The sequence below is a fragment of the Periplaneta americana genome, chromosome 13 (assembly GCF_040183065.1).
Source record: "Periplaneta americana isolate PAMFEO1 chromosome 13, P.americana_PAMFEO1_priV1, whole genome shotgun sequence".
NCBI lineage: Eukaryota > Metazoa > Arthropoda > Insecta > Blattodea > Blattidae > Periplaneta > Periplaneta americana.
In genome coordinates, this window is record NC_091129.1 from 21,747,203 (window position 1) to 21,770,270 (window position 23,068).

A 23,068-nucleotide genomic window follows, 5' to 3' on the forward strand; every position below is an offset into this window, starting at 1 on the left:
AGTTGTAATTGTACAATGTTTATGAGCCTATATCAGCGGTCATCAAAACACTGCATGCTCGGGCTAGCGTCGCTTACCCGCGGACAAGACACAGCCCTAGCGTGCAATCGTAGCTGCTGGCGGGTATGCTGTCTCTCTATCCCTTGTGAACGACGGAGCAGAGTTCCTAACCCTCCATGCACTCTATCCATTTCAGCGAATGCTGACGACCACTGGTGTAGATAGATATTGGTATAATAATGAATGCGGAAGGAAACTCAAATATAAATAAGCCTAATGATTATTCTACTAATTTTAGCTGTCCTTACATATAGACGACTTAAAACTTGTTTGTGGGTAATTTCATTATGTAAGAAGTTTCCGATAAGCAAGTTATAATCTTAAGTATATTGAATAAATTAAACAGTCTATGCTTATCTAGTATTACATTTATAGCATTAACGTTTTCAGTACATGTGTACTATTTTCAAATGCGAATGCCTGTTACATTTAAATAGGTCTGCATAACTGTGGGATTGGAACATTCATGAACATTATGGGTGCTTATATATTATTTTAATGTACCGAAGTACATATGATATTTCCATGCGGATATTCTGCGTCATTATACGATGAAAGAGTAATGGAACGGAGAAAATTCTCTCCGGCGCCGGGATTTGAACCCGGGTTTTCAGCTCTACGTGCTGACGCTTTATCCACTAAGCCACACCGGATACCACTCCGGCGTCGAACAGAATCGTCTCAGATTTAAGTTCCAACTCTTGGGTTCCCTCTAGTGGCCGCCCCCTGCACTACGTCATAGATGTCTATGAACGTAGGATCGAAGTCCACACATGTGCTGAGGTGCACTCGTTATGAGTGACTATTTGGCCGGGATAATATATATGATATGCGTAAATCACTTCGTGATTTAAGACGGCGCTTATTCCGTCGGATCCCGGCCAAATAGTTGCTCATAACGAGTGCATCTCAGCACATGTGTGGACTTCGGTCCTACGTTCATAGACATCTATGACGTAGTGCAGAGGGCGGCCACTAGAGGGAACCCAAGAGTTGGAACTTAAATCTGAGACAATTCTGTTCGACGCCGGGGTGGTATCCGGTGTGGCTTAGTGGATAAAGCATCAGCACGTAGAGCTGAAAACCCGGGTTCAAATCCCGGCGCCGGAGAGAATTTTTCTCCGTTCCATTACTCTTTCATCATTATGGGTGCTGTTAATAAAATTACATATAACACAACTTAAGGATAAAATGTATAAAATACATATGTTAACAATAGTTCACGTGATCACTTCGATGACATGTTGTTAGAGTAGTCTTCTCTTAATGTGGATCATCGTGGTTAAGTATTATAAAATGTCCAATAAAATGGTAAATGTTAAAATTAACTTGCACTGATAGTCACTATAAAACAGTGTAGTCTTGTGGAGTAGTATTAATGTACATTTATGTTCATATATGCTATATTTTGCACTATTGCCCATTAGATATGTCGTACGTAATGTAGGTTTTGTATTACCTGGTTGTAGCTTGATGAGAGAGATGTTGAAACAGGTACAGAATTCTTAGTAACCTCGTGCGGTTTTCAGTCTAGCCATTGTGCACTGCGAACATTACATTTAATATTGTAATTTACGTGTAATAAATACTGATGTTGAAATGCAAAGATAGAGCTGATGACTTACGTGCATGGTCTGGGTATGATGTTTGTTTCCCAATGGCCGTACTGGCCACAACCACAGACTTATAAAATTCTTAAGAAATTAAATTGTGAAGTAAAAGATAATCAAATCATAAATGTTTTTTCTCAGGACAATTGGTTACAGTATTTTCAACATCTATGGTCTACATCAACACAATCTCTCACGCTTCCATTTTCAAGTAATCCTTTAATGTAGTTAATTTCTATGGATGAACAACAAAGAGTCTTGGCTAAATTGAAAAAAAAATTAATATCCAGGAGAAGATTTAATAAATATTGAATTATTTAAATATGCTAGCCATAAATTTCTACAAAGATTTTGAGATTTTTAAATTTGATATGGGAGGGACAAGAATTTCTAGAAAGCTGGACTAAATCTATTGTAATCCCTATACATAAGAGAGGAGATTTGAAAATTACGGATAATTATAGAGGAATAAGTTTATTGAACGCAGGATGTAAAATTTATGCAAATATTTTGAAAAACAAACTCAATAAGCATTACGACAATATTATCAGTGAGGAACAAAATGGTTTTCGTCGAGGAAGATCCTGTTGTGATGGATATTTCGTATTGAAATAACTGGTTGAGGAACATAGAGAATTTAATTTAGAAACGCAAATGGAATTCATTGACTTTAAAAAGGCTTTTGATGAAGGTCATCGGAATAAATGACTTCAGATTTTGGCAGATGATCAAGTACCTCAACAGATTATACAAAATATTTACAATATATATAAAACAACCATCATAGCAATTCGAAGCAACAATAAACTTTCACAGTGGCGACCCATTTATAGTGGAGTACGACAAGGCTGTGGCATTTCACCACTTCTGTTTATTATATATATAAATAGAATCATTCAAGATTGGCGACAGACACGACATGGATTTATTCCAATTAATCGAAATTTGCAGCTTGATGCTTTACTTTTCGCTGATGATTTAGTTCTCATGGCATCAACTGAAGATGATTTACAATATTCAGTACACAATTTAAATAAGGTCAGTGAAAAATATAACATGGAAATTAACATTGAAAAATCGAAAATCATGTCATTTTGTGGGAAATTCCCTGTACCAACCAAAATCTGTTTGAATAATAAAATAATAGAAAGAGTAAATACCTTCACTTATCTTGGCTATACATTATCACCTTATGATGAAGTAGATATTGCTGAAAAAATATGTAAATATAATAAAACAATGGGGATCATTAATAAAATCATGAAACCTTCACTAGCACAAAGACACACAAGAATAGGCTTGTATAAAACCTTAGCACAGCCAGTATTAAGCTATGGTAGCGAAGCGTGGACTGTGAAGAATAAAGATGTCAGTAGAATAACAGCAAGTGAGATGAGGTTTATGAGAGCAACAGCTGGATATACTCGCTGGGATCATAAAAAAATGAGGACCTAATACAAGAACTTCAAATAGAACCCATTATGCAGTTCATCAGCAAATATCAACTTCAGTGGAAGGGTCATCTCGAACGAATGAATCGATGCAGAATTCCAAAAGCACTGTTTCATTACCATCCATATGGCAAAAGATATCTCGGCCGTCCAAAGAAGAGATGGACTGAAAATTCTAGTTTGAGACCGTAACAGGCCACTTGGCCTAATACTTGTTAGGAAGATGATGATGATGATGATGATGATGATGATGATTAATTTTTTTTTTTAAATTGTGATATGTCAATTAGACTGAACATCAAATAAAACAATATTATATTATAACATATTGTATTGACTATCTGAATATCTTTCATCATGCTTTCTAAGATCACTAAAGTGGCTGAGATAGGGCTGTATGAATGTCCCTTTTTGTTAGCCAGACAAATGTGTAATGAGTAAATTCATTCAATGCTAATTAAATAACTTACCGGTATTTAAATTCTTTCATTCCGTTTAATACTCAGCAGTATAACGTTCTTCTTGTAAACGCGTTTCTCTCGCTACTTTTTAACGCCTTTCTAAAGTGGCCACTAGTACCGCGTAGTTTCCAAGTTGAGGTTTAAGGAAAAGCAAACTGGACTAAACACACGAGAAGTTGATGTTATGTCGTTCTCATCCAAGTTTGTTGCCAATCGTGAGCGTTCAGAAACAAGCGCTGAAGTAATTTGTTCTAATTTGAAGCTCAATTTTTTACAGGGCGGAGCAAAACCTCACACACATAGGAAGTGAAACGAGACTTCAACGATCATGCAATTCGAAATCAATTTTCTTGCCTTGCGAGCGCAGAATCCCTGGCTACTTCTACCTACCTTAATACTCTCTATTTCTTTTTACGAGGCCTGTAAAAGAAGTCGAAATAACTATACGGCTTGAAGCAGAAATTACACAAGTGACAAAGCATGAGAAATAAATGTGTCTGTAGAAGGAGCGCCATAACGAAGAGTCTTGAAGTAGTACTAGATTTCTTTAAGTAGAGACGTAAGAAGAACAGTCTAATCTTTCCAGCTACTCTTATAATATAGAATAAAGAAGTATTTCTTCTCTAATATTGTTCTTTCCAGAGGAAAAGCGTCCGGGTTGTCTTTTCATCTTCCTGCACTTCATCTATTTCTTTTTTTGTTCGAATGCTCTTCTATCCATGTGGTATTATTTTCAACTTTACATCCTTTCCTTATTCTACTGAGTGGTTTAATAGTAGCTTCCGTTGAAAAGAATGTATTTTTCCTTACGTATATCGTAACGAAAGTAGCCGGATGCGAGTATCCGGAAACGTAGAGTAATTTGATATCCTTCAGTTCTTTAATATGCAGGATGATTCACGAGGAAACGTAAAAAATTTAGTACACGATATCTTAGGTCATTTTTAGTGAAAAACTTCATATGAACATAGGGCTGTTTTCGAGCGCTGGCGGAGTTAGATGCATTTTTTTGGTAAAACGTCTCGCCCCAATGTGAATCAAACGTTACCACATGCTGCTGATACGGGAGACAAGGTCACGGATCGCAATGAATGACGTAACATTGGAATCTGCATTGTGAGCGAGGTGCATTTGTTCATTCACCTCACAAACCGGGTGATGGGCCATTCGTTACAAATGTCCAATCACCTGCCCTTATCTGATGTAATGACACAGATCTCGCTTATAAGTTCACAGCAGTTCTGTCAGCTACTTACAGTACAGTAGTTATACAGGTACAGTTATCGGAAGTCTTAAGTTATGTTTTTCAAGGTGCCTTATAAATTTTCGACTACAGAATAAGCCGATATTGTGTACTCGTATGTTTATGGTTTGTGCTATGGAAGCGTCGGAATTAGAATCCGGTGTGGCTTAGTGGATAAAGTGTCAGCAAGTAGAGCTGAAAATCCGGTTTCGAGCCCCGGTGCCGGAGAGAATTTTTCTCCGTTCTACCTTTCTTCACCATATACTGTTTATATCACCTTAACACATTTGGGAAATCGAGGTTCGAATTTTAGGTGAAGCTAACTCAGAAATTAAATTTGTACATTAGCAGAGTGAAGAAATATTTTGATGAAAGATGAGTGGAACAGAGAAAAATTCTCTCCGGCACCGGGATTTGAACCCGAGTTTTCAGCTCTACGTACTGAAGCTCTATCCACTAAGCCACACAGGATTCATATCCCGATGTCAGATTGACTCCCCTCAGTTTAAGTTCCACCTCTTGGGTTCCCTCTAGTGACCTGCCCTCATGCACGGCGCCATAGATGTATGACAGTGGCACAATGTCCACACATGTGCAGAGGTGCACTCATTATGAGTGACTAAGTGGCCGGGATTCGACGGAGCAAGCGCCGTCTTGAAACACTAAGTGATTATTTTTCGCTTAGTACATAATAATAATAATAATAATAATAATAATAATAATAATAATAATAATAATAATAATAGTAATAATAATAATAATAATTTTATTTTCCTGGCAGAGATAAGGCCATCAGGCCTTCTCTTCCACTCAACCAGGATAAAATCACATACAGAAAAATACATACTGGTATACAAATATTAACTTAAAAATAATAATAAACATAATAAAGTAAAAAAGAGAGATTGAATACATATACTACACAATCAGTATTAACTTTAAAATAATAATAATAAAAAATATGTATATAATAAAAAAGAGAATTAATACATATGAATATAATCTCACAACTAAAGGAATAGTACAATAGTATGATCAGCACAGCACGTGTTATATTCAGACAATGACAATTACCTAGATATTAGTGTTAATGGAAAAATAAAGTAATGACTGTGTAAAATAATAATAATAATAATAATAATAATAATAATAATAATAATAATAATATGTGAAAATTATACCTAAAAACTAATTTTGTGCATTAAAAATATTTCTAAACAACGTAATTTTAAACAACTGAGGACTAAGACTACCCCTGATTCCAGCGGCAGCGAACTCCATAAGCGGACCATGGCTATTGAGAAAGAACTTGAGTATAGAGATGTCTGATGACGTATTGATAGCAACAGATTGTGCTGTGAACGTGTATTACGATTATGATGCGAAGCTAGGAGAGTAAACCGGAGGCAAGGTAGTTGGGTGAGGAATCATATATAATTCGATATAGCAGGCAAAGAGAATGTACTGAACGTCGATCTTGCAAGCGGAGCCAGAAAATATTGCGATATATGATCATGTCGGCGCATAATGAAAATAAATCGGACGCAAACATTATGTACACATTGAATTTTTTGAGAAAGTTCAGCACTTAGGTCGCTATATAAAACATCACAATAGTCAAAGTGAGGCATTACAAGGGTCTGTACTAGAATTTGTTTGAGTTTAGTAGGAAGGAAATTTTTGAGGCGTTTCAAAGAATGCATGACAGCGAAAACTTTTCTACAGATATATCTGATTTGAGTATTCCAGTTCACATTAGAGTCAAAATAAATGCCGAGGTTTTTTACAGTAGCACTGAAAGGAATTATTATTATACTAGCCGTACCCGTGCGCTCCGCTGCACCCGTTAGAAATAAATATAAAGTAATTACATAATTAAAATTGGACATTTCATCCAGTGAACATTCGTGTTTGATAGAAGGATACTTCGTTTAATATGTTACTTAATTTAAATTGCATCCAAATAATTAAAATGCGATCATTTTTGTCCAGAGACACTCATTTGGTGCAATGACAATTCCTTTAACATGCATCTTAATTTTTATTACATGGAACCATAGTTTAATGAAGATTGACATCATTTAGATATAATGTGTATATTTTATTTTACTTGTTATGGGTTTGCATTGAATTATGGTAATAACTTAATTTTAACCCTTGTTTTCTACGTATTCAGTAAATGGCGCTTGGCCCACTATGGTTCTGAACCCTTCAAATAACTTAAATTATAGTATATAATATTACATATTATATTATATTATATTATATTATATTATATTATATTATATTATGTTATATTATATTATATTATATTATATTATATTATATTATATTATATTATATTATATTATATTATATTATATTATATTATATTATATTATATCAGAAGTTACTGTAATAACATTATAGCATTATGTCCATCTAGAGAAACTACACTTTCCAATAGTGAAATAATAATTAATTATACAAATCGGTTAATTTAGCTTCCGATATTACTTCATACAAACACAGAAACATTCTCTGTAGGCTATCTTTCATAGCTTTCGATTGTTGCTGTCCAAGGCCCCTTATGGACGAAGTCATTTTTTTTTAATTCATTACATGGCCTTAGATGGCAGTTATTTTACTTTTAAAACTCATTTATCCCATTAAATATCAGTCCTATCAAAATATTTCGAGGAATAACACTTATTGCAAATTATTTATAAAGAAACATTTGTTATGTAACATTTTTCACAAAATCAATAATAAGCGAGATATTTCGATTTATTTAATTCATATTGAATGTCATATAGCCTAAAATCTAAGTTACAACGAACTTAATTTATATTCCAATTTTCATCGAAATCGGTTCAGCCATTATCGCGTGAAAAGGTAACAAACATACAGACAGACAGACATACAAACAAAAATTTCAATAAAGCGATTTTCGGTTTCAGAGTAGTTAAGTATATATGTTAGGACCAATTGTTTTTGGAAAATCGAAAATTACCAGAAAAATTTCGGCTACAGATTTATTATTATTATAGATGATATTTCCGAGCACAAATCATATATCATATGTACCTCGGTACATCATAATAATATAGAAGTATTTGGTTGTTAAAGTCTGGAAGTGCTGGAAGCCGGCTTCCAATTCTTTCCACCGACTACGAAAAAGCTTAAAGCAAATCGAAGGATCAAGTTGGGGTCGAAAAGTTATTGGTACCAGTAAAATGCAATTAATACATAGAAAACGTCTTTGATTTATCGCGTTGGAGCACAATAACTCCGGCTTACACGCACTTCTACGTGATTGTCTGTAGCGGCAGAAATCCGAATTATTGGATTGTGCCTGCGACTGTAAAGGCAAGCCATTAATCCATAGCTATGTAAACGAAGAGCACAAATTTTACATTACATCTGAACGACCCCGTGCAGTTTTTAATATTAGACTACAATAAGTTCATTCGTGTTGTCGATATTCTTCTTTAGAGCTCGGAGGAAAGGAATAAAATTGCATCAATAAAGAGTGGAGAATGATTCAGATTTTCATCTCTGTGAAATGTAATTGGGGTGCTGGGAGAATTGGAATAGAACGGAATGAGAAAACAAGGAATTTACCGCGATCAATATAAAATACGGTAGTGGTAAAGCATGGGGATGAAATGCATGTAAGAGAAGAAGTAGAGGAATAAATTAAGAACAGACATTGAAAGCGTTATTAGAGGAGACAGAGAAATCAGTGCGACATCAATGCTTCTTCATCAGCATTTGTAATGAGATCTGAAGTGCCTAAAAATTACTCGGAAATTACAGCTGTTATAGGAAGTATTTATACTGGGTGTTCAGTTCAAAATGTGTCTTGGCTCGCTGTATGCCGTCATGTGGCTAGCTGATGAGCCTAGAGAATTCAATCTTCCTACACTTCCGCAGCTCAGGTGTATAATCTAAGAGGCAGAGAAGTTGCCTAGCAAGTACGGCGTTCATTCTGAAGAGTACGTGCCGATACGTACGGTAACGCCGGTAGTGGCAGGAATGTGAACTGTTTGGAAATACGTACTGTCGGGATATGGGGAGAGGGTTAAGACGATTACTTACGTATTTGTTGACATTAACTTCGACGGTCAACATGAACACGGAGCATTTGATTTGTGTTGTGGAATGTTACCGTACGCAACCGATGATTACAAATACCCTGCGTACGACTTGCCGGCGCAAAACACAGTTCGAAAGAGGTTATGGTAGCACACAGACCGTACAGACCGCCATCTATTGCTACGACGTTCAAGTTATACAGTACACGTTGTCAAGTTCAGATTGAAGAACGCCTTAAATAATAGGCAACTTCTCTAACATATCAGCTGAAACTCGCTTCAAATCGGTGACCCAACAACAGTGACGTCATGACACACTTTGAAATGAACACCCAGTATATTTGTCTTAGCTCAGTTATGTTAACGAGAGCGCAAGCGTGCCACATCGCCCGTTTAAGCTATTCCATCTCAAATCGACCGAAATATAGAGAAAATTGACCTTACAATTTCTAAATACAATGAAACTTTTTTTGTGCGTAGAGAACTGTGATACAATGCTTTGTGCGAAGTTTGAAGCATCAGAACTTCATAGTGTTTAAATTTATCGTATTTTCATAAAATATGCAAATTTAAATTGTTGTAGCTCCGAAAACCTTTCACCCAATGATCAAAATCATGGTTTATTTTGATGCTGAGAAATTAAACAGATTTTCTTACTTTTTATGGAAATGGAGAAATTGAGATTTTTTCTCATTAAGATGCCTTTGCCACCGAAAAAGTAATATACGTTACAAGAGCGTTATGTTGACGTTTTCATGGTCGAGGAAAAGATTGAAAAAGCGAAAAGTAGTTGAGATTTTTTAATTTCCGAGAACATGAAAACAAACATACCGCTCGTGTATCGTACATTATTTTGTGAGAAGATCGTTTATTACATACCTGAAATACGAATTTCTAATTAGTTGCAATGAAATCTCCATGTTGGTTTTTATTTAATGACGGCAACTTCGGAAAACCAAAATATCTTTCTTCAACATTGTTGCTATAAAATGTTTTATGTGTTTACTATACTCCAGCAGGCCGTGATATACGTTTGTCTTTTTTTTCCCCCGGTCTATAATTGCGAACTTAAAACAAACGGTAAGGTTATGTAATGATTTATTTTTCATTTTAATACTTTAAGAATATTATTTATGTAACATATTGCAGTAATAACATCGGCATCTGGAATCTTTTTGATATTTTCACGGCTTCCTTAATGTTACTTGTATCAGGAATGCAATAAGTTTCGTGGAGTAGTAGACTTTACATAATTTTTGCAAACATTTAAAAACTATAATTTACATTGCAATTTAGGTGAAATTGCAGTGGTAAGTTTCCAATTTATAATTATTACTATGTTAAAGGTCTCTAAAAGTAAAATGTTAAAAGCCTAAAGCAAGTAAAATGAATGTCGCTCTTAAGCGGTAAGAAGAGGGAAATTGTTATGTGTGTTACGTTGGGAATACTGAATGTGGTATTTCACACTTATCGCGTATTGGTTCTGTGCGGAAAACAAGCAAATACGCACGATCTCGCACAAAAATATTTTAAAAATATATAGTTAGATTGCGCATTGAAAGTACAAATAAACACGTATTTTTTGCTGATGGTATGTTGATAAGAAAGTACTGAAAATATCAAATGAAGAAAATAAATAGTACGCGCGTGAACTAACCAGCTGACTGTGAGACGGGAGCTAGCCGAGGTAAGCAAGGCCAGGAGATAAACATGTGATGTGTCGTCTAGCAGTCATGGCTGTGCTAGCCTTATCACAAGTTTTCATAAACACAGGAGTATAATGACGCCCAACGCTCGGTTATCTTCAGCTCTCGGCCAGTGCGTGCGGTACTACGCCGTTCAAGTCTAGGCGTGTGAAAATAATCTATTTAATATCGTCGAAACTTATTGCCGTACCACTAAGCAAACAATTCCGAATCCCTCTTAATAATGCAAGGTTTTTTTTTCAATATTTTTTTTACATTTTTACATATGATCGAAAAGCCAAAAAACAAGTAAAATCAGATTATCTGTCTCTCTGTGTACAATAAAAATAAAGATTACTTCTTAACATAACCTACCAAATGTCAGCTTCAAAATAAGCTCTCCTTCAATGTTCTGCAGTAAATGGTTCCAGAGTTCTGAGCACTGGAAGAGGCTTGTTTTTATAAAATACGCTAAATTTGACGCTCAATAATACGAAAACCGTTTGACTTTCGATAGTGTATTTTTGAAAATGCACTCCCCTCAGCACCTTTTTTAAGTAGGAAAAAAATTAGAGTGTAAAAAAATACCAGGTTTTTTACTGATTGATTTCATATGGAATAGCCTGTATGCGTTGTTCAAAGCACGTAGGGCACGCAGGTACAAGTCACTGGTGAACTGAAAGGTTGTACCTAAGACATTGAGGAAGAAGTCGTTCAGTAAGTTTTAGGCTGACTGGACTCTTGAATTCTTATGAGTGAAAGAAGAGATAATGTTCTTTGTCTGATATATGGAAAGCATTTAGTTACAAAGAGAAGCAATGTGAAACGCCTGAAATTATTAATTGATGTACATAATGATGTATTGAAATTTTGTTGTTTTGACATTAAATAGTAATAAATGTGTGTTTAATGTACCGTAGAGATTCTTCCTCACTGCATTGCATTTAAGTTTACAGAATAAAGTACAAAAAGAGTGTGATACTAATAGCGTAGACTCGTTACGGATTCTGTCTAAAAAATTGTCAAGCTATGTCGTCCATAGATTTTCAGTTTGACAATGTTCCTTACCATTGTCATGTCCTTTGGTTGAGCCGAGAAAAAGTCCTGTGAACAGGACCAAATTGGAAGTCGATTTGCCGGGTTATTATCCAGGGTATGAATATTTGCGGCGCAAATTATATATGTATACAGGTTGTTTCCGGGCTAGTGTTACAAACTTTCAGGGATAATGGGGATGGCCACATGTATCAATTTGAGATAAGAACTCTGGTTCTGAAATTGCCGAGTCGAACGTTATAAGCAAAAATTGTTGTGTGGAAATGGAATTGTAATTTCATACCACGTGCCCTCCTTCCCTTAACCTTTGGAAGAGTCGTGGAAAGATTGTATGGGCCGGATGTCTCCTACGTTAGTACTTGCCCCGATACAATCTGTGAGCTTGTCTACTGTTTCCATTGGCTCATCCGTGTTCGAAAATCAGGTCTGCATATTCCGCTCTCGTGTACTCCTCCATTTCACTAGGACTGATCGACTGGGCACTGCAAACTTGTACACATACATTGCTGTCTACAGACGTGCATATCAGAACCGACCATGTCCGTTACACATTACGCTATCTGCATTGCTTTAGTATAGTTTCCTGTCCCCCATTCCTCAGACAACGCACTGAATGGAATACTGTAAGTACTGTAGACAACGTAAACAACGTCAGATGAATACAGTATGTGTAAAATGTACAGTAAATACACTTATAAGTGTACAAAGGGAAAAAATTATTTCATTTCCACACAAATATTTTTGCTTGCAACTTTCGACTCAGTCATTTCCGTACCAGGGTTCCTTATCTCAAATTGAAACACGTGCCCTTCCCCATCAACCCTGTGAGTTTGTAACACTAACTGGGAAATACCCTGTATATTTGGCAGTAAGCACGTATGTGAGAACTTATGAACCTCACAAAACCAATACTAAGATCAAGATTATCAGGTAATAAGCAATGTTTCCGGAAACATAATTTCGCCGGAAATAGGAAGGTTGGTATCGGCAAAAACAAGAAAAAATTTTCTATATTAGACGAGAAGTCAGGAATTTATATTTGTTTCTACAAATGTGCTGTTCATGTAATAAGTACATTATTATGTATGTAACAGTTACATAGCAATTAATTAGGTAGGCCACATTACCTAAAACTGCTAAGATAAAGAAAATATAATATGTTCATTTTTTGCAGGCCTATTATTTCATTTTTTCATGTCCTCTGTAATTTATTTACTTTTGTATTGGTAAGCTTAAAACAGGAAAACAGTGTTTTTATGCTAGTTGGATTTTTAGATAACTATATATTAGTACATTATGCAACGAGCCTAAATAATGGTAGTAATTAAGACGCGAGTATGTTTATGAAACGAGCGCAAGCGGGATTCATAATTTTTATACCAGCGTCTTAATTACCATTACAGTCAAGTTTCATACAACTTTTTATGCTCGACCATATTGCTAACTTGAAATTATTCATAAGTATTCATGTTATTCTTATCTGACTGAAGAGCGGAACTGACCTTGTGCAATACCTCATAAATTGTGAGATGTGCGCAGACGCGAAAGTATTGATTTTTTCGGAGAAACAAATGTCGACATTGACCTTGATATAATCTAGAAAGTAAAATAAACATTGATCTTGATATACCCTTGAAATTCAATTAGACATTGAAAAACGAGATGACAAATTGAATTTATTTGAATATTATTTACAATTTACGCTAATTATTATAGTAACAGAACTGACTTTACTTCAAATATAGGTGATTTATTGATTTCTTGTTGTCTTTCAATTGCATAACCGATATCGATACTTGCGCTTTCATATTGCTACAATGGTATTTTCTGATTGGTAGAACGTCTGAACTTTAATAAATAGGTGTACTTTAATGAGCTCCATTAAAGGGCTGCTACCAGATGTATAATTACTACTTTTCGGCATGGTCGAGCATAAATTTAATTACATCCTAGCTATTATCTGAAATTATATAAGTTAAGGAGAAGTTATGTTTATTATTTATTGTAGTCTACTATTTTAAATTTCATTACATTTATTACAGAGGTACTTACTTACTTACAAATGGCTTTTAAGGAACCCGAAGGTTCATTGCCGCCCTCACATAAGCACGCCAGCGGTCCCTATCCTGTGCAAGATTAATCCAGTCTCTATCATCATATCCTACCTCCCTCAAATCCATTTTAATATTATCCTCCCATCTACGTCTCGGCCTCCCCAAAAGGTCTTTTTCCCTCCGGTCTCCCAACTAACACTCTATATGCATTTCTGGATTCGCCCATACGTGCTACATGCCCTGCCCATCTCAAACTTCTGGATTTAATGTTCCTAATTATGTGAGGTGAAGAATACAATGCGTGCAGTTCTGTGTTGTGTAACTCTCTCCATTCTCCTGTAACTTCATCCCACTTAGCCCCAAATATTTTCCTAAGAACCTTATTCTCAAACACCCTTAACCTATATTCTTCTCTCAGAGTGAGAGTCCAAGTTTCACAACCATACAGAAGAACCGGTGATATAACTGTTTTATAAATTCTAACTTTCAGAGTTTTGGACAGCAGACTGGATGATAAGAGCTTCTCAACCGAATAATAACACGCATTTCCCATATTTATTCTGCGTTTAATATCCTCCCGAGTGTCATTTATATTTGTTACTGTTGCTTCAAGATATTTGAATTTTTCCACCTCTTCGAAGGATAAATATTACAGAGGTACACTCTACAAAACATGTTCTGATTTCTTGTTGTTTTGTATGAACACGTTACCTATTATTTAAAAGCAGTTTAATTCATACTGCAGTGATAGGCCAATAGAGTTTACTTTGCCAACCGCTTTTTATTTACTACTGCTGTCTGTAAAATAGATTCATTGCACCTAGTGATCGCTAGATCGCACGCAGAACCGTCTACGCGCTCTTGACCTTGTCGTCGCCGTCTTATCTCCTTATGTTTTCATGTCCGATTATTTTGTTCTGAGGAGTTTTGAAATTATTGAAACTTCAAATGTAAATATACTGCTTGTTAGAGGCTTGAAAGTAATGCAATTTTCCCTAAGATAGCTTACTAGCCTTATCGTTTGGTAGTCCAGTAGTGGGTCAAATTCAATGGGCTAGATCATGTAAGAAGAATGGAAAATTCAAGAATCCCAAAAATTATGATGCAGTATAAACCTAGAGGACATCGTCGACCAGGAAGACCTTTAAGAAGACTGCTAGATGGGGCCGAAACAGGTCTACAGAGGCCTAATTCGTGAAGGATGATGATGATGATGATCAAATGTAAATAACATATTTTTGAGACATGATGATGCGGTTTTCTGCATGTTTTTCGGAAACTCTATAAGTTTTATGGGAATTTTGTTGGATTGCTAAAATTCGTGTTTTGGTTGTAGCTGTGAATTTTTGTGAAATTCGACAGTGAAGGTGGTATGAATATCTCAGGAGATAACACAATGTTAATCCTTGTTTATGGAGATGTGAACAGTAAGCCACAGCAACTCCATTCGCATTCGTCTGTCCACAAAGTCCTTTACAAGAATCTGGGGCTGTGCGCGTACTAAGTTCGGCTAGTGCAAGCTCTTCAACCAGATGATCGTCCATGCCGCATGCTAGCTATTGATGCTGAGTAAGGATTCATTCGGAAACAAATACTCCTTGCACACGTTCAATGTCCTCCACACTTGTGCTTTGCCTCCCTAACAGTGGGAGGCAAAGCACAATCCGTCTCCATAAATTTCCGGTGCCCCTCCCGAATTATTGGCTGTGGTTCTCTTTCATATTGAATCCGGACGTGATGTTGCACCATTGTATCTGGTCGTTTCTCGATAAACCAAAATACACATTGTGCCATCTCCTGAGGTGTTTTCAGATTTCACCAACAGTCACACCTCCAACCAAAAAACTTATTAAATAAAATAAATAAATAAATAAATAAATAAATAAATAAATAAATAAATAAAAACACTTTGAAGTTTCTGATCAATATGCATAAAACAACACGCAGACATCGTCTCTCAATAATTTGTTATTTACTCGTACATCTGAAGTTGTGAAGGTTTCATGTGGAAATCCTTTATATCAAATGTTATTGACGAATATATGTAGGATGTTGCAAAACTCCATACTCAAACTTCTAGAGATGGTAGACGAGCCCAAAAGAAAGATTTTTTGTTTTACTGGGCGTTTCCGAGGTTACAAACTTTCAGGGGTGATGACGAAGGGCACATGTATCAATTTGAGATCAAGAACCCTGGTCCGGAAATGACTAAGCCGAAAGTTACATGGAAAAATAGTTGTGTGGAAATGAAATAATTTTATTCATATGTAAATGTTTATTTATCTGTACATCTTACACATACTGTATTCATCTGACGTTGTTTACGTTGTCTACTTACAGTATTTCATTCAATGCGCTGTCTGAGGAGTGGGGAAAGGAAACTACAGATAGCGTAATGTGTAACGGAATGGTCGGTCCTGATATGCACGTCTGTAGACAGCAGTGTATGTGTACAAGTTGCAGTGTCCAGTCGATCAGTCCTAGTGAAATGGAGGAGTACACGAGAGCGGAATAAGGAGACCCGATTTTCGAATACGGATATGCCAATGGGAACAGTAGACAAGCTCACAGATTGTATCGGGGCATCCGGCCCATACCATCTTTCCACGACTGTTCCAAACGTTAAGGGAAGGAGGGCACGTGGTGCCAAATTACAATTCCATTTCCACACAACTATTTTTAGTTATAACTTTCGACTCAGTCATTTCCGGACCATGGTTCCTGATTCCAAATTGATACATGTGCCCTTCACCATCATCCCTGAAAGTTTGTAACACTACCTCGGAAACACCCTGTATATTCATAGGTCGGAAAGCAATAGTTACATCAGTCGTCACTTTCGAACGCAGACATAGCTTACAGATATTGAGAGTGTGGTAACGATACAAAATGGTTTTGGTGACATTTTGCTTACTGTCAAACGTGAGGCCTCCTTCTTCAATACATGGTGTAAAACGACATGATAATGTGTCTCATACGTAGAAATTCTCCATATTGATGTTGTAGGTGATCGGCAGCTACAAGAAACCGAGCAACGAGGTCCTCCTCTGACACAATTTGCTTTTCATGCACTAAATTATTTAAATGTCCCCACAGAAAAAAAAATCGAATCGGGTAAGATCAGGAGAACGAGCAGGCCTTGCAATGGACCTCACCGTCCAATCCAAAATTCACCGAATGTGCCACGTAAATGCTCTCGAACTTCAAGAGAGAAATGAGGGGTTGTGGCATCATGCTGATACCACATGCGACGCCGGATGTCAAGTGGAACATCTAAGAGCAACTCAAGCCATGTGTATCGCAGTAACTGTTGATATCCTTGTTTTGGCTCCTCTACCATCCCTAGAAGTTTGATTAAGGAGTTTTGCAACACCCTGTATAAAGCCATCGACGACTGATTGGAGCTTATTACTCGGTATATTCATAGCCACAGTAAAACATTTTTAATACACAGGAGACATCTGTAGGTATTTTATCAAGAAAGAAGTTCCCTCCTTGAAACCAATATCTTTCGTCTAATCTAGTACAGGGACATCATTTTATTTTTAGTTCCATTTTTATTGTACCTGCATTTCTGAATATACTTCACTCTCACCCCTTCACTAATGCACTTGCTCCCGTCAGACTCACAAACTTACGGCCGCTGTTGCATTCGAAGTCTTCAAGCATTGAAGTAAACACTGCAGTGTATAGTGTGTTTCATAAATATGATTGCGTTTTCTATAGAAGAAAGAGCCTATATTAATAATATCGTACTAAAAAATTATATTCAAGAAACGATAAATTCAATTTCAGAGAATATGCTTCAAAATTCTTTTAATAATATACGTACTGAATTGAAGCCTGCATTGTAATGAACGGCAACCATTTACAGCAACTTGTTTAAAAATTCAGATTAGCTTTTTTGAATTGAGGTGGCTAGAAGCAAAGGAATGCTAGTGAATTTGTAATAACATGAGTTAAGTGCATCCAGTGTAAGCAAAATTATCTACAATTTTAGTGGCAAAGGGATATTTTAATCGCATCACACATTAAAATTTAAATAAAAAATTTCACCGATTTTACGAAAGCTTAAATATTTAAACCCCATTTTCTCAAAAGTAACTTAAGTGCACTTGCAGCCCTTTACTTATGACCCCCTCAATTTAAATGCATTCTCTATATTGTATGAAAACATGAATAATTAATATGCTAAATAAAGTAGACATTACATAACGAACATAGCCGCCTGAAAAGTTGAGTTTTTGGAAAAAAAAATGTTACTACTCTACTGTATTTTGATAAATTCCGTAAAAGTAATGATCAAACTGAAAACCGTAATATCGTATTTCCCTACAACATAAATGGATACACTACTTTTTTCTCCTCCTATACCTAGTAAAATGATTTGTTTACATATTGCACTAGTAACATCTAACTCCTGTAATGGAAGGGGGCAACAGTGTTTCCGAGTATGGCCAGGTTAATGTTAAAAATATTGGTAAAAATAAAGTGATGTCCCTGTACCTGTTACTGCACGCCTGTTTTACAGTAGGGTAAATTAGGGTCTCTTGGACAGTCGGGCATGTTGGACACTTTATACTTTAACGTGTTACCTCGCCACTTGTGGGCACCACATTCTGCTAGACGTCAATGACGGAAGTAGCCACGAGTGGGGCTACTTCCGTCATTGACTTCTAGCAGAATGTGGTGTCCACAAGTGGCGAGGTAACACGTTAAAGTATAAAGTGTCCAACATGCCCGACTGTCCAAGAGACCCTAATTTACCCTATAGTATTTGTTAATTATTTCCTTGGCCACTTGTAAATGAATGCCTTTTGTTTCAATAACATACATTTCATCAGGAAGAAGTGTTGGTTTATATGAATCCTATAGATTCAAAATCCCCTATATCAACTTTCACAAATTGAAGAATTTTAACTGTAACAGGTGGCATATAAAGGGAATTTTCAACCTAACAGTGACTTTTAACAAACCATTTTCTTTAAATTTAATGACTTTGGAATTAAAATTATATAAATCATTAGAATTAATTTTTAGCAAGCAATATGTGGGCATAAATCAATTGTGAACAAAATGGTCTTTAGAGGGTTTTGAATCTAGAGGATTCATATAATACTGTATATTTTAGCTTTTACTTGAAATATTGCGTTCGTAAGTGCAACAGCTTACTAAAATATTGATGTCAACTTCTTGATTTAGTTGCAATAAAGTCCATACTAGTTGTGGCAAGTAAAGGTAGCCAGTGGTCAATAGATGTGTGACATGCAGTACATATAGAAATGAAAATAATTCGTACCCATGCTTTATTGGTGACGTGTTCCACGGATTGATTTGTGTGGTCGGAATAGGCCTATGAGTATTATTATTCATATTTTTCTCCCTCTAAAAATGGAGCTTCATACATCACTACAATAATTTACCGTATTTAAATGAGATATAATTCGGAGAAAAGAGTTTCTATCCGTCCTTTTTTACCACCTGGTAATTGGGTTTTCTACATTTAACCTGGTCTGCATAAAACAGACACGTCTGATGTTCAGATATATCTTAACGAAGAGCAACATGAAACATCACATTAACAATGGAAAAATATTACTATAGGCATACAACTGGCATAACTCCATTGTAGGAGGTTACTGAACCTTACCGCTGTGCTGGAGGCGGAGTCTGGAGTTTCCTTTCATTAATATGAACTATTGTCGCTACAGATTGAAAAGTCAACTAACGTATCACTGCTATCACTAAGCTCTACTATTGGCTGACAATTCGGAAGGAGGAGGTGAATAGTGTATTTTGTCACTCTTTAAGATTGACGCATGCAAAGACCAACGGAGTTTTGTAAGTTGTTCCCCTATAGGAGGGATTCGTATGAACTTCATGTCCAATCGTAGCGTATTCATTTTGAAATTGTAATTTAATTTAATGCACATAGATCAATCTAGGGAAGGTTTTGCGATATTTATTTCTTAAAACTGTTTTGATATAAGTTTTCTACTCTTGGTATGGATTCCACTATTATTCTGCATTACGTAAGAGTTTTGCCAACATCGAAAATACCATAAAATATTCAGAGAGTGCGTACTCCCTCGAAATGTTGTCCTGGCTCCGTCTAGAAGATCATAGGATAATCCACTGTCTTTCCCTTCTCTTTCACATATTGCATTTCTCCACTCCTGTCTATCTTGCGTCTGGTTTTCAAAATTTATCCACCTATCATAACCCAGACACACGATTACAACACTCCTCAATATTATCCATTCCCTGCCACCGAACATCCTCATATTCATCTTCTTTCACTGTGGCTATTTCTCGGCTTAGGAATTCCCTACCGAGTAATATCAGGGACTGTCAGACATCAGACCAATTTAAGAATAGGATAACGAAATATTTTATAACAATTCTTGTTAATAATTATAGCTGTTTCAGGTTTCTCAATGTTTAATGGTTATATATATATATATATGTATATATATATATATCACAGATAAATATCTAAATTATCTAATTATTATTATTATTATTATTATTATTATTATTATTATTATTATTATTATAACTGTTTCTTGCAATGTTTATTATTGTCACACTAACATTACTTACCCAACTTTCATTATTTATATTATTTATATATTATTTCAATGTACCGAAGTACATATGATATTTCCATGCAGATATTCTGCGTCATCTTACGATATATATGATATGCGTAAATCACGAAGTGATTTAAGGCGGCGCTTATTCCGTCGGATCCCGGCCAACTAGTCACTCATAACGAGTGCACCTCAGCACATATGTGGACTTCGGTCCTATGTTCATAGACATCTATGACGTAGTGCAGAGGGCGGCCACTAGAGGGAACCCAAGAGTCAGTGTGGCTTATTGGATAAAGCATCAGCACGTAAAGCTGAAAACCCGGGTTCAAATCCCGGCGCCGGAGAGAATTTTTCTCCGTTCCATTACTCTTTCATCGTTTCATTATTTACTTTCATGTTGTTTTATGGTCTGGATATTAATGTAATAACTATGTAACCAATTGTATTTAATTAGAATCTGGCTGGGTGGAAGAGAAGGCCTACTGGCCTTAACTCTGGCAGATTAAATAAATAAATATATTATTATTATTATTATTATTATTATTATTATTATTATTATTATTATTATTATTATTCTTAGACTGTGCGTACTCTTACTCTACTGTCATCTACTAAATATTTTTGTTCTTATAAAATATTGTGCCAAATTAATAAAGGGTAATTTTTTTTTATGCTTTGCAGGAGGATACTCGAGAAAATGTAACCGTGAGTGACCTGAGTTTCGTGCCCACAACAGAGGACGATGGCAAGTCTATTACTTGCCGAGCAGAAAATCCTAACATCACAGGTGCCTTTCTGGAGGCGAGCTGGAAGATTGACGTGGTTTGTAAGTTCGCTAATTTATAGCCCTTCTAATGAAATCTCAATTATATACAGACGCCGAAGATGTCTGTCTTTCCACCTAGATTGTGAGTAATTTTCTATATGCTCATCAAGGTTGCTAAATCGGAGAGCTCACTTCATGGTACAGATCGAGACAAAAATAATTTACTGATCAGCAAACAGACAAACATCTTCGGTGATAGTCTTAATATCCTCCTCAAGTTCGAAACCGTGCCATAATAAGTTATATGGTTTCGTTAATACATTTATTTTAACAATATATCCGTTCTCGTTCTCGTTTCCGTTCCCGTTTTAATCTGAACCAGCCTTTAGCATCAAACATTTTCCTAAGCACCTTATACTCAAACACCCTTAGCTTCTGTACCACTCTTAAGTCCACACCTATGGAGTAACGGCGAGCGCGTCTGGCCTCGAAACCAGCTGGCCCGGGTTCGAATTCCGGTCGGGGTAACTTATCAGGTTGAGGTTTTTTCCGAGGTTTTCCCTCAACCCAATATGAGCTAATGCTAGATAATTATCGGTGTTGGACCCCAGATTCATTTCACCAGCATTATCGCCTTCACTTCATTCAGACGCTAAAGAACCTGAGATGTTGATACAGCATCGTAAAATAACCTACAGAAAAAACTGTCTTAAAGTAGAGTCCGAGTTTCACAACCTTATAGAACACCAGGTAAAATAACTGTTTTATAAATTCTAACTTTAGTTTTCGTAGAGCAGATTGGGTGACAAAAGCTTCTCAACCGAATAATAGCACGCATTTCCCATATTTATTCTGCGTTTAATTTCCTCCCGAGTGTTATTTATATTTTTATGCTCGACCATGTCGAAACGTACTAATTATAAACCTGGTAGCAGTCCTTTAATGCATGTCATTAAAGTACACCTACTCATTAAAGTACAGGTCTTCAGCCAATGATAACTCAGCTTACATGTGTTCAGCCAATGACAAGTCAGCTTTGTACTGTTATAAAACCGCAAGTATCGATTATTCTCGGATATGCATTCGAAAGAGAATTAGCGAAAAGTCACGGAGGCTGGAAATCCAATACTGTCGCAGAAGGTTATGTTCTATTACTATAATAATTAGCGTTAATTGTAAATAATATTAAAATAAATTCAATTTGTCATCTCGTTTTTCAATGTCGAATTCAATAATCAAGGTTATAATATTACAATATTATCAAGTTTAACGGCATTACATCAAGGTCAATGGCATTATTGTTCCTCGGAAAAAATCAATACTTCCGCGTCTGCGTACATCTCACAATTCACGACCTAGAACAAGGTCACTTCCGATCTTGTCAAATACAAATAAAATGTATACATCTGAATACCGATAATTTCAAGTTAGAAATATGGTCGAGCATAAAAAGTCGTATGAAACTCGCCTATAATGGTAATTAAGAAGCTCGTATGAAAATTATGAAACTCGCTTGCGCTCGTTTCATAAACATCCATACTCGCTTCTTAATTACTATCATTATTGGCTTGTTGCATAATGTACTATTGTTACTCTTGCTTCAAGATAGTTGCATTTTTCCGCCATTTCAAAGGATAAATTTCCAGTTTTTATATTTCCATTTCGTACTACGTTCTGGCCGCGAGTCATGAGCAAAGAGTGGATTGGGGGAAGTTGCCTAACTTTTTCTTTGATTGAAAATTTAAGATACTGTTCAGTTAGTTTTGAATTTCATATTGAAATATCAAAGTCTAGAAGTTATTTTGAAAGTATATAGGCCTACGTGGTATGAAACAGAAAATATTAATTACCTTGTTTATAGATAAAGGTCTTCTTCTTACCTGTACTGTAGGCATCTTTCCCCGATAGTCGGATAAGATTAACACATTTACTGATATATGTATTTTACCTGAACTTGGTTTGATATATGTATACTTTCGGAGTAACCGTTAGCGCATGTGGCCGCGAAAT

The 23,068-nt window shown here is 35.9% G+C and overlaps 1 protein-coding gene across 1 annotated transcript in view; it reads left to right on the top strand.

Moving 5' to 3' along the window:
* Window positions 1-23,068, top strand: part of LOC138712641 (neural cell adhesion molecule 2-like) — a 1,205,141-nt gene that overhangs the window by 372,783 nt on the left and 809,290 nt on the right. The window contains exon 6 of the mRNA XM_069844609.1: window positions 20,974-21,118. Coding sequence (XP_069700710.1) covers window positions 20,974-21,118 — 145 coding nt within the window. The remainder of the gene's footprint in view (window positions 1-20,973; window positions 21,119-23,068) is intronic.